This window comes from Seriola dumerili, unplaced genomic scaffold (genome assembly GCF_002260705.1).
Source record: "Seriola dumerili isolate Sdu_G_001 unplaced genomic scaffold, Sdu_1.0 BDQW01000052.1, whole genome shotgun sequence".
Lineage (NCBI taxonomy): Eukaryota > Metazoa > Chordata > Actinopteri > Carangiformes > Carangidae > Seriola > Seriola dumerili.
Genome location: NW_019174307.1, coordinates 3,683,542 through 3,697,442, shown reverse-complemented (window position 1 = coordinate 3,697,442; position 13,901 = coordinate 3,683,542). Strand labels below are relative to the sequence as shown.

Here is a 13,901-nt window from a genome sequence, read left to right as displayed (position 1 = left end):
TATTGTATGAAAATTGTCTGCTATTTTGGTTATAAATACTGTGCAGAAACAGGACAGAATTTGTTTTTTTTAGCTTTAGATGACAAAATAACGACATTTTTCATTTGCTGAAAGTTGACTATTTACAACATCTTGTTTGTGTCTACCCCCCTTCAATCGCCCTCATATCATGGTCCTTACCAACATAAAGCAGGGGGAGAGTAAAAATCTTAACAAAAAAGTAAACTGTTGAAATGTGGTAACTCAAATATCTCATTTTACCTCTGAAAATGAACTGTTATAGTCTTCAGAGACTCTAAACTGGCTTTGGCACTCAGTAAACATTGGTGAACAGTCTGTAAGCCAAGCTGTATGCCAGCTGTTGTGTGCCATCCTGCCGCATGCCCTTTGAAGTGCTCCAGCCAACCACGCTGCATGAAGAATGAGCCAAGACGGACTGAGGATGCCAAATGGCATAGCTACTGCCATGTCAGTACCCTAACAATAAAATGTAATCGATCTTTGAAACAGCAACAGTGTTATGGGTAATACTGCATCACATGTCTGACCAGAATTTTCCCCTCAAGGACTGTGAGGATTATTAGACAGGGCACAAGTACATCTGGTGAGTGTAAGAGACTGGCATGTTCAGAGGAAATAGCAGTAGGCACAGCAGTCTCCACAACACAACAGGACCCCTCTTTTCAATTTCCTGCTCCAGTTTCCATTCCTGCTTTATTTCGTGCAGGGACCTGTAAAGTGGGATTTGCGAAGGAAGAATGCAACATTTAGCAGATATGGCAGCGCAGAGCACAAAACAAGGAAATTGATTCTGTCAAAGGCAATATTTGTGATAATGATCTCAATAAAAACATAGGGTGATTTCAAACAGGGTTAGCAGGATTCCCTCTGGAGATTTTACTCCTAACACAGCAGTGGTCTCTAACTGGCTTTAAAACAAGTGCCGTACACTTTAAGCTTCACACCAGCCTGTAACCTGGTGTGTATTGTATTTCCTTATTCAAACTAAAGCTTGTCTTTAGAAGTTTGACATCAGGCCTGAGTTAAGTGGTGTTGATGTACATACTTTTTCCAATTCGACTTAGTGGCCAACAAGTCACATCTGGGTGGCAGATGTCAGTGTTTTCATAAGCTGCATCTAATGAGTTGTATCCACACTGTCAGAGAGGCCTTCCCCTGTAATTATGAATAGGATGTTGCTGAAACTAGTTTTTCAGATCATTGGCAATATTACAGAATATAGAAATTGGATATCAATATGTTAGCCAATATTTATTTCATTAGATACACAACACGTAACGTAAAAAAATGTATATGATATATAAATGCACCAGTTTTAGCCCAGTCAGGGATGTTTGTTGCACCTCTCATTTCCTGTCTTTGCCAACTGTCCAACAGAGACATAAACAACAACAACAAACAGAATTGTGGTGAAGAAATGGGGACATTTTAGAAATAAACTTGTCAGTGCTCTCTAGTGGACAAACTGTAGTGCAACACTAGAAACGTTTCCTTACAAATTTAACAAATTTTAACTTCCAGAAAATAAGCAAAACAAAATATACGTAAATGATCTGCAATTCCATCTACTACTGTTATGGGAATATTAGGGGTTGGACGCATTAAGATAAACAGCTGGAGGTACTAATTTTCCAGTTGGGGGCTATTAAACCATCGCAGAACAAGAGGGTGCAATGAGATGACATAATTAGCAGAGCTCCAAATGCTCCAAACAGATCTGGTGTTTTCACCTGCCGTTATTTTTAGTCTCTTTAGCAGAGAAGGAGCTTCAGTAGTTGATTAAGTCACATGCTCCATGTGCGGCATGATTAATTCACTAAGTTTGTTTCCGTTGCACTCTGTCTTAATTTTCTTTTATCAATACAACTTTTCCACCTTCGGAAAGCATAAAAACTTTTTTTGTAATATTTCAACTTTTTCCATTTTTATCTAATTCACAAATTGAAAATGGAAATAATAACAGGTGGATGGATGGATAATGTTCCAAAATGTTCCTTTGGCAGACATAAACAGTGATCCCAATACATTTGCTTTAAGCTTATATTGGCAGGTATATTGGGCCTTTAAAAGAGACACAACACACAGCAGCAACTCTTTGTTTTGCTTGGGTATGTTCATGTGAGTGTGTGTGTATGTGTGTGTGTACAGATACAGAGAGAGAGAGAGAGCACGTGCTTCAGTAATTAGACTCATAAAAGTAACACACAGCAACATGTTCACCAACCTGGATTACCACATCTGAAGTTGCCATGGGAAACAGACACAACAACACCCAACAACCATTTATTTGAATAATTATTTACAGATGGTATATTCGAATATTTTTTTCTGACTTTTTGTAACACCTAGAATTTTCCACTGTAATGCAGTGATTGGAGTCATAGCGACACCTCGGGAACCATGGTGGGAATCTTTAATGCCAAATTCTAACATAAGACATAAATTATTGACAGAGCTTTTTATGTGATGTCTTTCAAAATTGTCCATAAAGATGCATATTTGTGATTCGGATCATTTTGTATTCCTGTGTCGTACTAAAATAATACTGTATGTTGCAGAAGGTGCTGGCTTTGGCTCAGCTGGAAACATTCCTACAGTATCACATTGCAATTATTGGAATGAAAATATTCCCTCTCCATTTTGGTAGGCTCCAATTCCAGCGGCCCATCCCACATCATTTTTTAACAATAATGTTTTCCTGATCTAGTATTTCAACAAGGAAGATCTCAGCCTCTTTGCTGGGAAGAATGGAAAACGCTCCCACTTTTCTTGAAAAACACCTTGTCTTTTGTAAAGTGTAATTTAAACGCTCATTGTATGTCAGACAAGATCAGAACATCTGACCTGTTGCACACAGCCAGAATGTACAGGAATGACAAATCAAAACATGAGAGCAAAGTGTGAACTATTTTCTTTCCGACCTTCCGAAAACTCTTGTGAAGAGTGACTGTTCCATCTTGTGCTCATAAAAGCCGAGGGCCTACCAGGGAGCAAAGATGGCATGCAGCAGTTTGTAATCACCATCACTCTGCTTCCATGACACTATAGGGAGACTTCCACCCAGCAAGCATTTGATTAAAGCAACAGCATCAAGTCCCATCTTTGTGCCAGTGCCACACATGGGATGGAGAGGTTGTGCAGAGGAGCAGATGTGTAGTACATTCCTTATGTTTGTTTGTCTGTGCAAATGAAGTTGTCAAGGACCCAGATGAGGAACAAGAGTCTCGAGAGAATAATGTGACATCTACTTCGATACAAGATGAAGATTAAATATCATGTAAATGAGTCATTTCCAGTAAGAGGTTATGAGGGTGCCATGATTTATATCAACATATTTGTATAATCCTTATTATATCCACACCCACATAACTGAAGGTGGTAGAGTAATCTATAACAGTATGTTTTCTCTTGACATGTTATTTCAACATTAAGTGAAGTGTTGGGCTGTGTTACCCTGATATTTTGAAAGATTTATTTGAGCCATTTGCTGTTTTGAATCTGGGAATATTCTTCAACTGTATGGCAGTTCTTTACCACTTAATATCCAACTGTGAACTTTAACAGTCAAAGTACTTAACAATAAAGTGTATAAAGAAGGCATATGAGTAGTGTAGTGTTTTGAAAAGGTATGTTGCCATGTCAAGGATTTGTCTCCCTTTTCAGTTGCACAAGTGTTGATACTCATAAAAACTTATACTGTATTTGTGGTTTTAAGAACCGAAAACCATCTCAGTGTAGTTTTACATCTCCTCTCTCAGGCTTCTCTCTGAAGCTCTAGTAACAACAGGTCAGTGAGCCAATCAGAAGAGAGGAGGCTCTGAGCCTTTCTTCTGATTGGCTGACTGTTTTCTGAGTAATTGAATAAAAATATAGCAGATTTCAGTTAAACACTCAGAGAAACCAAATTCTGCAAGGTTGTATGGTGGGTCCAGGTGGGTGGGGCTTGGGGCATGGCTGAGAGTGGTGACTGCTTTGTTGTGACATCACAAAGTTACAGAAGTCCTGATGGCTCGTTTTAAGGCTTTCTGAATACAGGCCCTGTGTATTTCTCTGTGGGCTGAGCACTTTGATACTTTCACAGTATTAATATAGAACCTAGACCTGCTTTATAATCAAAGAAGACATGGAAATCTCACTTTATCTCACTTTATTTTTTAGATGATCATCTGACAATCAGAGTATTTCAATCAGTGTGTGTAATAAATGCACACACACACACACACACACACACACACACACACACACACATACACACACACACACACACACACACAAACATTTATTCAACCTTATTTTCAATGATATCAAGAGTTCACTTAAAATGGTATAAATGCACACAGAAATAATTAACAAGAAAACAAACAAACAACAGAGAACACAGTTTTAAAAAAGCCCATTCAAAGGTAGTAGTAGAGTAGAGTATGTGATCATGGTTACTGATACTGGTACACTTGTGTTTAGTTTTAATAGGAGTTGTAAAATAAAAAAACATGCTAATTATAATGCTTTGGCTTTCTTTTATGACTGAATTGAAGTTGATACTCTGCATGCAGCCTATCATATTTTATTAAAGGCACATACTGCATCCAATTATTTCAATTATTATATCAGTTGCAGCTCCTCAGTCTTAACAGTGTTATTTAGGAATGTGTATATCCCACAGATCAGCATGTGCAAGTCATCAAACTTTTATGCAAGTCACTCAACTTGACCTAAAAAAAATTCTTGAAAACTCTGAGCGAATGTGTTTTCCTCCAGTCTGACTCATACCCCATCCGGACAGACTCTGGGGTTTCAGATATTGAACGGACCCCTTGTTGATCAGAGCTGTTGAGGAGCAAGCAGGGGAGAGCATGCACAACAGACACCCACCGTGAGTTAATGCGTATATCCTGTTGAGAAGACGGGTCACCCTGGAGACCAGACGTAGGTATCCCAGCAGGAGTGCGAAGAGGATGTGCAGTTGCCCTGCTAACTCCTTTGTCAAAGAAGAGCTGTTTGTGTGGATCATGGTATTGAGTGGGAAAGACATGCAGGGCCTTGTCTGACTGGCTCCTCCAGGCCTCTGACACTCTTTTACCAGTGATTTTGAGCTAGAAATCATTGGTAAAACAAGTGGCAAACAAAAGCCTGGAGGTGTTAGATTTCGTCCTGAAAGTTGATGGTTCAAAAATCTCCTGTACACATACGGAAGACTCCACTAATAAAATGCTTTATTAGTCCCAGTGGAATATTGTGTAAGTATTGCATCAGCATAAAGCAGGTTATGGTGTCAGAGCTTAGAAAACTCTCCAGTTAAATGTATTCCTTGTTGGGATCTTGAATATAGTGAAATCATATTGGTACAAAAAGAGGAAAATGTCTGGTTCATAGTGAGAGTACACCCTATTTCACAACATAATCTCATACTTTTTTCTTTTTTGGATTTACTTTTGGCAGTCTATAACCTTATTTAGCCTTAGTTTTTGTTTCAGTTAAATATTTATGTATATTTAACAAATAGGAAACTGCTACATATGAGAGCAACAGCATCACAGCCAGTGAACAGTAAGAAAATGATTTACTGGCGCCATCCAGAGGTCATTCATTGACACTGACACAAGCATCTGAAAGCAGTGCAGATATAGTCTTTATTTCACAAAATAAATATTGTAAACACTGAAGCTGTAATGGTCACAACATTACACTGACAAACTGGATGTCAGACCCATGGATCCAATATTCAGAGATTGTTTTTGTGCAGCAACAAGTGAAAGCACAGAAACTACTGTAATAAAACAGGGACTGGAGCGACTGAGTGAAGCAAATAACATATAACCATACACATTTTTTTTTTACATGTATTAAATTAGAAATGCACAGTGTTTAGAAATATTTTTTTTCAATTACATATACATTAATTTACTTATGACTTGAATAAAGTTTTATAATATTGTTAAAACAATGCCTCTAGTATTGTGCCTTAATAAAAAAAATGGAGTATCTTATTCTGGGCATGCTTGTAATCCACCACTTTTAACAAAAGGCTGTTTATTAAAAAGTTATATGGTCTTTCATGCTGACATCTAAATGGGAAACCATGAATTTATCAGCAACCCAGGTGTCTATCTAGAACCTGATCTGGATCCATTAAAAGCAGACAAAAACTGACGGATCGCCCTTGACCGTTAATGGAGATTTCACTCCTTTCCAAAACCTTCCTCACATTCTTTCCATCTTTACAGATTCCACGGCTGCTCTCTTTAACTTCCTTTTTGTTTTCATGAGCCCATACACAACAAAGACGATCCCTATTACACTTACAAGAAGAAACACAAAGATGATGTAAAGTGCTACTTCAGCATCATGAGATGAAAGCTCCAGACTCAAGAAGTCCACCATGTTCGGAGGCATAACGGGAACAGTTGCAGGAGCAGTGTTCTCTGTGGTCACAGTGGGGGTACTTGTAACTGTTGCAAGACAGGGACAAGAAACAAGAAAAATGTCGTCAATACTCCTGTGATAAAGATAATATTTGCATTTAGATCAGCAAAAATGTATATTACTTTTCATAGTGTACAACTTGCATTCTGTTGCAAGAATGTTTCCCAGGATTAACATCAGAGGCAGCACTACTTCATACATTGTTTTTGTGTCTATGGACTTGGCATTACATTACCTTCAGTTTCAGGGTTCAAACACTCATGGGGCCCAAGGGCTGGATCTGGGAAGCCATTGCAGTTGATGATGGAGGCATAGCGAGAGGCTGAGTTTTTAGGGATGCGAGGAAGCGTGGGGTCGGAGCGGTTCACATAGAAAAGTCCAAATCGCTCAGAGTAGCCTGCAGCCCACTCAAAGTTGTCCATTAATGACCAGGCTGTGTAGCCTCTCAGGTCGACTCCATCCACAACACAGGCTGAAAGTCAACAATAATGACTACATTTAAATGCACATACATAACTTAAAACCATTAGGATAATGCTCATAATGCAAAATTATACATTTATCATACTGATATTTTATCCATAGTGTTTTTCAAATAAATCTGTCAAATATTTACTGGCTATGGTACCTTTCAGTGCCTGGTTAATGTAGTTCTCATAATAGTGTGTTCTGTGGATGTCATTCAAGTCCACTGCTCCTCTCTCTGAGATCCCATTCTCTGTGACATAGACGGGCGGGTTTCCATACTCATCCTTGATGAACTTGAGGATTTTCCTGAATCCAAATGGAGTGATCTTCAGCCAGAAGGAGCCAGATTCAATCCAGGTACGGTCATGTGTGGTTTTAGTACCCCTGGATATTGGATTGGATGTTCTCTCGCCATTGCTCAAATATGCCATTAAACAGGCAACTGAGAAAACATTATCAAGGTGTCATTTTTTTTCGTTCAAGCTTACCTGTCACCTTCATAATCCTGCTGATTTCCCAAATCAACAGGGGATGAAAGAACTGTGGTGTAATGGTTAAAGCCAAAGTAATCATGAGTCCCTTTGATCCTCTTGATTTCCTCAGGAGTGAATTCCGGAAGCCTATGTTAGAAAGAAGTAATTTTTAAAACACAATCTTTGATTAAAGATCATCTCAGTCCTCAGACCAAAAAAAATAATGTTCATTTGTCACTTACAGTGCATAATTCCAGGCAATTACGTTTAGTTTACTGAACCAAATCATAAACAATACTTGTGGTGGAAGTGTAAGTAGAGCATGACAGAATGCATTTATTGATTGAGGGTTCAACACCAAGTGCATAGCAAATATCATTGTATGCATCAATAATATTTCTGTGCTTGTGATGGAATAAACTATTATTCATTTACCGTGACTCAGGGAGACCTGCAGCAAGGCTTCTTTTGCGAATGACTGTTTTCATTAAGTCAGGATAATCACCATTAAAGACGGGATGAGCAAACCAGCCAATGAAGAACTGCAGAATAAATCATATGTTGTATGGTTACTATAAGTTTATCTGCTATGGCTAACAAATTTGTGGGAAAACATAATGCATTCCAGAAGTTTTCACTAAAAAGCATTCTCCACTAGATGTGCTTTTCTTAGCTTTAATTTACCTGACACAATCTTATCTTTCTTGTGAAGGTTAAAAAAAAAAGGTACAAAGTGGCAGACTCAATTCTGGTGTTTACATGTATTTGTCTACCTGCAAATATCGCTTGGCTGCATCCACATCCTCCTGCTTGTGTGGGTTCTGTGGCTCCACCCAATCAGAATTAATGGTAATGGAGATGAGGCCACCCTGTGTTGCACGGTACTTGTCATTGTAGAGGTGCCAAGCCTCAGCATGGGCTTTGATCAAGTTGTGAGCTGCAATATACTGCTTACCCACAATGCCTGAAACATTCAAGGTGTTATTAACAGTGCTGTAAGATTTTAAAAAAACAGGACAATTACAACCAATAGACCACATACAGGATATGTTTATGTGGTTTAGAATTGTTATAGGGATCTTAAAGTTAAGCAAAATCAATAACAAAAACTATTTCCAAAACCGATTTCCAGCTTTGACTAACTTCTTTGAGAGTTTCTAACATACACTGATCAGTTTACATTAGGCAATTTGTTATCTGTCTGAAACTACTTTTGTATGTACATAATATTTTTTTATTAAGGACATTCCACTGGTTTTGTCCCAGCCAGCATGTCCATGTGGGTTCAATCTGGCTTTTACAGTAGACATTAGACCCATATGTGTTCACCCATATCCTTGGGTGCATGACTTCATATGGCTTAGAACAGATACATGTATGCCCAGGTATCACCCACCTTGACTGGAAAAGGTGGGGCCTATATGGGTCTCGTATAAATAACCCAACTGGGTCCTACTTGCAGCCTGGTCAAATCCCACAGGGGCCACTGTGGAACCCCCAGACAAATCATATTGCAATGCCATATTTCAGACCATTTTTAATCTTTATGGGGCCCACATACAAATGCTGGCTGGGGTGCACCAAAGATAGTGAGAGTGGGTAATTTCTACAACTTTAAACTTATAGTAGATAGTGCTGGTCCATACAAAAAAAAAAAAATCATATAATAAATCAATAAAAATCAGTTAATAAAGGGAATATCTCAAAAGAATACCTGGAGCAAAGGTTCCATATCCGTAACCAAGGTTGGCTACAATGTAGGGTTCATTTAGAGTGATCCAGAACTTCACTCTGCTTCCAAGTCGGCTGAATAAAACATCAGCATAATCACTGAATCTGTGTACAATGGTTTCATTCTCCCAGCCTCCAACTTTCTGTAGAGCCAGGGGAAGGTCCCAGTGGTATAGCGTGACCTGACAAATAGAGGAAAGAAAAGTTTACTTTATTATGGTACACTTTTCACACAGGTGAAATGTTTCCCTTTGAGACTAAATTGTATTTTGTTAAGGAAACATTAATTTTAACCCGCATGCACTGCTGACATTTTTAATACAACCATTAAGTACCATCGAAGTCAGAAATGTTCAAATCCTACACATGGGAACCATTATATAATTAATTGAATGTCTGGTACCTTAATATGAACAACAACACTAGTGCCTACCTGTGGCTGAATATTAGCAGCTTCCAAGGCATCCAGTAATCTGTGGTAGTAGTTCAACCCAGCTTCATTAATGTGGTTGTTGGTGCCATCAGGAAGCACCCTGGGCCAGGATACAGAAAAGCGATAGTGGGATACCTTCAACTTCTTCAGCACCTCCACATCCTTGTCAATTTTATTGTAACTATCACAAGCAATATCGCCATTGTCACTGTTGTCCACTCTCAAAGGAGTATGGGCAAACTTGTCCCAGATACTTAGTCCCTTTCCAAGGGCTCTCCAGCTCCCTTCGATCTGAAATGCAAGAAAGGTAGTCATATAGTACCAGCCATGGGAAAGACCCTGTGCATCCTACATGAGCTCTGAAAGACACCTCAAAGTTGCCCCAAATTTAACACAATATAAAACCTATCCTGACACTCCACCATGCCCGTGTGAAGTGATCTCCACCAATGTGCTGGCATTGCCTACCTGGTAAGAAGCACTGGCAGTACTCCAGTTAAAGGTTTTGGGAAACTGTCCATAAAGCATCTTCTCATCATCTGGTAATGGGAAGCCATTGTCCCTCATGACCTGGTAATAATAGTGAGCTGAGCGTTTGGGTGTCCTTGGCCGGTTTGAATTGGTGAAGTCCACATGGTGCAGGCCAAATCCAATTTTGTACCCATTAAGCCACTCAAAAGAATCCATGAGAGATGTTGCTATGTATCCTTTCACCTTCACACCATCAAGATTATGAGCTGCATATATTTGGATAATAATAACATAATTAGCAATAAAAGGTGACATTTGTGGATAGATGGCCTTGATTTAGTACATTATAATTCCACAGAATATGATGATTGGTCCACAGACAAACAATCATATTACATATTGTGTGTGTCACTTAATTTCAGAGGACCAAGTGACAGGGACATATCAGCAAGATTTTTTTTTCTATTTAATCTTTAAATTTTTTTTCTAAAAATGTAATAACTGATGTGTGCACTCACCTTTTAAAGCCTCATCAACATAGGTCTTGTGGTAAAATACTCTGTCCGTGTCATCAACTGTGGTCTTAATATCTGTAGCTACTCCATTCTCAGTAATGTAAATCTCTGGATCTCCATACTCCTCTTTGATCCAGTTTAGGAGTCTCCTCAAGCCCCATGCTACAGCTCTCTGCTTACTGATGGCAGTAGTTGGTGAATCACCTTCCTCTGCTTCTGACAAATCCCGGTCATATTCATAAGATTGTGGGGTAAGTCTCAAGGTAGCATGACGTGCAATCTTTGTAGTATAGTGATTTACACAGAACATGTCAGCAGTTCCCCTGATGAAGCTCTTTTCTTCCTCAGTGAAGGAAGGTAGTCTTGACTCTGAAAGACCTTGGAGTTCACTTTTGTTTCCAACTTGCAACTTCATTGCGTCAGGATAGTCACCATTCTTGAAAATAGGGTGTGCAAACCAGCCCAGTTGGAACTGAAGAGCACGGTCAGCAGCCGCCACTTCTCTGGGAACGTTAACATCTTTAGGTTCAATCCAATCAGCATTTAGGGCAATGGATACTAGACCACCTTGGGATTTGCGATACTTATTGTCATATGTGTGGTAGGCCTTGGCGTGAGCTTTTATCAGGTTGTGTGCAACTCTATATGGAGCAAGTCCTGGCTTTTTAACATTTGGTGGAATCTGTCCAAGTCCATATCCTGACCATGCAATTGTGTGAGGCTGGTTGAAGGTGATCCAAAATTTCACTCTGTCTCCAAAGGTGGCAAAGGAGAAGTCACAAAAGTCATTAAAAATGTTAATCATATCTACATTGTCCCATCCACCGAGGGTCTGCAAAGCTTGAGGGAGGTCCCAGTGATAGAGTGTCACCGTGGGTGTAATATTATACGCTACGAGGCCATCAATGAGTCTATTGTAGTAGTCAACACCTCTCTGGTTCAGTGAGGTACGCTGACCATCAGGAAAGATCCTGGACCAGGACAGAGAGAATCTGTAGGACTTCACCCTCAGAGCTCGTAGCATGTAGAGGTCTTCATCAAGTCTGTGGTAGCTGTCACAGGCCACATCTCCACTGGGATTACCAGGAATACTGCCAGGTTTATGGGTGAATGTATCCCAGATGCTGGTCCCCTTCCCATCTGCATTCCAGCCACCTTCAATCTGGTAAGCTGATGACGATACTCCCCAACTGAAGCCTTTTGGGAAGGTACCATAGTGGTAGAGTTTTCTCTGAAATTTGCTTTGTTTTGAGAATTTCCTCCAGACATCCATGGCTTGTGATGGGACGGTGGAGGGTGGCATTGAGGAAACTTTATTTGACCTTATGTTTTTCAGTTCTGGTGCAGGTACCATCAGGCTTTTGGAAGCAAAACCATTTTTCTCAATGACTTGGGAGTAAAAGTAGGCAGATTGCTTTGGAGTCCTGGGTCTGTCAGGCAGGTCAAAGTTGACATGGTGGAGTCCAAAGCGTTTACTGTATCCTTGTGGACCCTCAAAGCCATCCATGAGTGACTGGACAGTAAACTGCTGCACATTTACTCCATCCAAATGTATAGCTGTTGAGAGAACAAAAACATTGAGCCACTAAAACTCATTTAACATGACCTTGTATGACAAGTCTTCAAAAGCTTAAAAGTAGAAAACACACATATAATCAGGTATTTAAAGGGTCCAAGACACAAAGCATACCTTTCAAGGCCTCATTGATGTAACTCCTCATGTACTCTATTCTGCTGGTGTCATTGAAAGTGTCCCCGCTGTGCTCAGTAGGCATCCCATTCCCAGTTATGTGGATAGGCACTTTGGTAACATTCAAGTATTCTGCGGAAATGTAGTTTAGAAGCCTTCGGAGACCCCATGGTGCTGAATATATCCAGTCAGAAGCTGTAGAGGACCATGATGGGTCCACATGTGCCTGGAGGTCACCAACCCCCTGAATACCAGGGGTGCAGCCTCCATCACTCTTGTTGACCAAACGGGAGGTATAGTGGTTTAACCCTAAAAAGTCAGCTGTTCCATGTATCCTCTTTCTCTCTTCAGAAGTGAAAACTGGAAGTCTTGCAGGCTCAGAGTGGGGACACTCTCTTCTTTTCTCTTCAACCTGAGTCTTGAGTGTTGCAGGATAATCTCCATCTACAAATATGGGATGTGCAAACCAGCCCAGCATGAACTGCAGGTAGCGATCTGCAGCTGCTATGTCTTCAGGTCTGGACGGGTCCATGGGCTCAGCCCAGTCAGAGTTCAATGCAATGCCCACTTTCCCTCCTTGTTTCATCCGGTACTTGTCATTGTAGACATGCCAGGCCTCAGCATGGGACTTGAGCAGATTGTGAGTGACCTGAAAAGGCAAAACTACTGAGTGCACCAGAATAACAATGAAACAGTCTATATTTACATTAGAGTAATGATATTACTCTCACCTGATAGGATGCAACCACATAGTCCTTTACTCCAGGGGGGTGTTTGCCAGTGCCATAGCCAGCATGGCTCACCACCCAGGGGCTACTGAATGTGTTCCAGGTCTTGACCCTGTCTCCAAACCTGGAGAAGCAAAAGTCTGCATAGTCCTTGAAGGCTTCAACAATGGAAGTGTTGGTCCATCCACCATAGTCCTGAAGTGCCTGAGGCAGATCCCAGTGGTAGAGAGTGACCACAGGTTGTATGCCAGATTCAATGAGTGCATTGATGAGCTTGTCATAGTAGACAGCCCCTTTTTCTGATTGGCTGCCTCTGTGGCCTGAGGGGAAAATACGAGCCCAGGAGATGGAAAACTGGTAGTTGTTGACATGAAGACCTCTCAGGAGGTAGACATCGTAATCCACCTTGTGGAAACTGTCACAAGCTAGATCAGCTGTCTGATTCACACTGGCCAGGCCTTCGTGACCAAAGCGGTCCCAAATGGTCTCTCCCTTTCCACCTTCTGACCAGCCACCTTCAACTTTGAAGGACTCACTGGAGGTGGCCCATTGGAAGTCAGCAGGGAAGGATTCCATGAGGAAAGCATCTCGCTCAGATGAGGTCATGGTGGCAAAATTGCTCCATGTTTTACAGTAGGTCATGGAACATGACGATGTTAGAAGATTGTTTCTGTTGTGGGTGACATCACTTTGATGTGATTACATTAAGAGAAAGAGAACAAGATGTTGAAAATGAGATGAGGTGGGAATATTTCAGGAGAAATTCAACAAATATTCTTTGGCATAAACTGGCATAGGACTGGTGAAAACAGTTTATAGACGGAACCACATAGCCAAAACATAAGTAACAAGTACAGCGTAACAAGTACAGTGGTTCCCAAACATTTTCAGTCGAACCCCCTTTAATAGAAATAAAACAATTTAAGTCCCCTCCCCTTTCAATATACA

The 13,901-nt window shown here is 40.3% G+C and overlaps 1 protein-coding gene across 1 annotated transcript; it reads right to left on the bottom strand.

The window, feature by feature from the left end:
* Window positions 1-313: 313 nt before the first annotated feature.
* On the bottom strand, window positions 314-13,559 carry LOC111218819 (lactase-phlorizin hydrolase-like). Its single transcript, XM_022741296.1, has 15 exons — window positions 12,957-13,559; window positions 12,226-12,874; window positions 10,539-12,092; window positions 10,018-10,286; window positions 9,550-9,840; window positions 9,079-9,298; window positions 8,159-8,340; window positions 7,821-7,927; window positions 7,401-7,532; window positions 7,073-7,296; window positions 6,680-6,916; window positions 6,325-6,443; window positions 4,894-5,114; window positions 4,792-4,848; window positions 314-410 (listed from the first exon to the last, which is right to left on the bottom strand). The coding sequence occupies exons 1-15, from the start codon at window positions 13,557-13,559 to the stop codon at window positions 314-316; spliced, it is 4,962 nt and encodes a 1,653-aa protein (XP_022597017.1).
* Window positions 13,560-13,901: the final 342 nt, after the last annotated feature.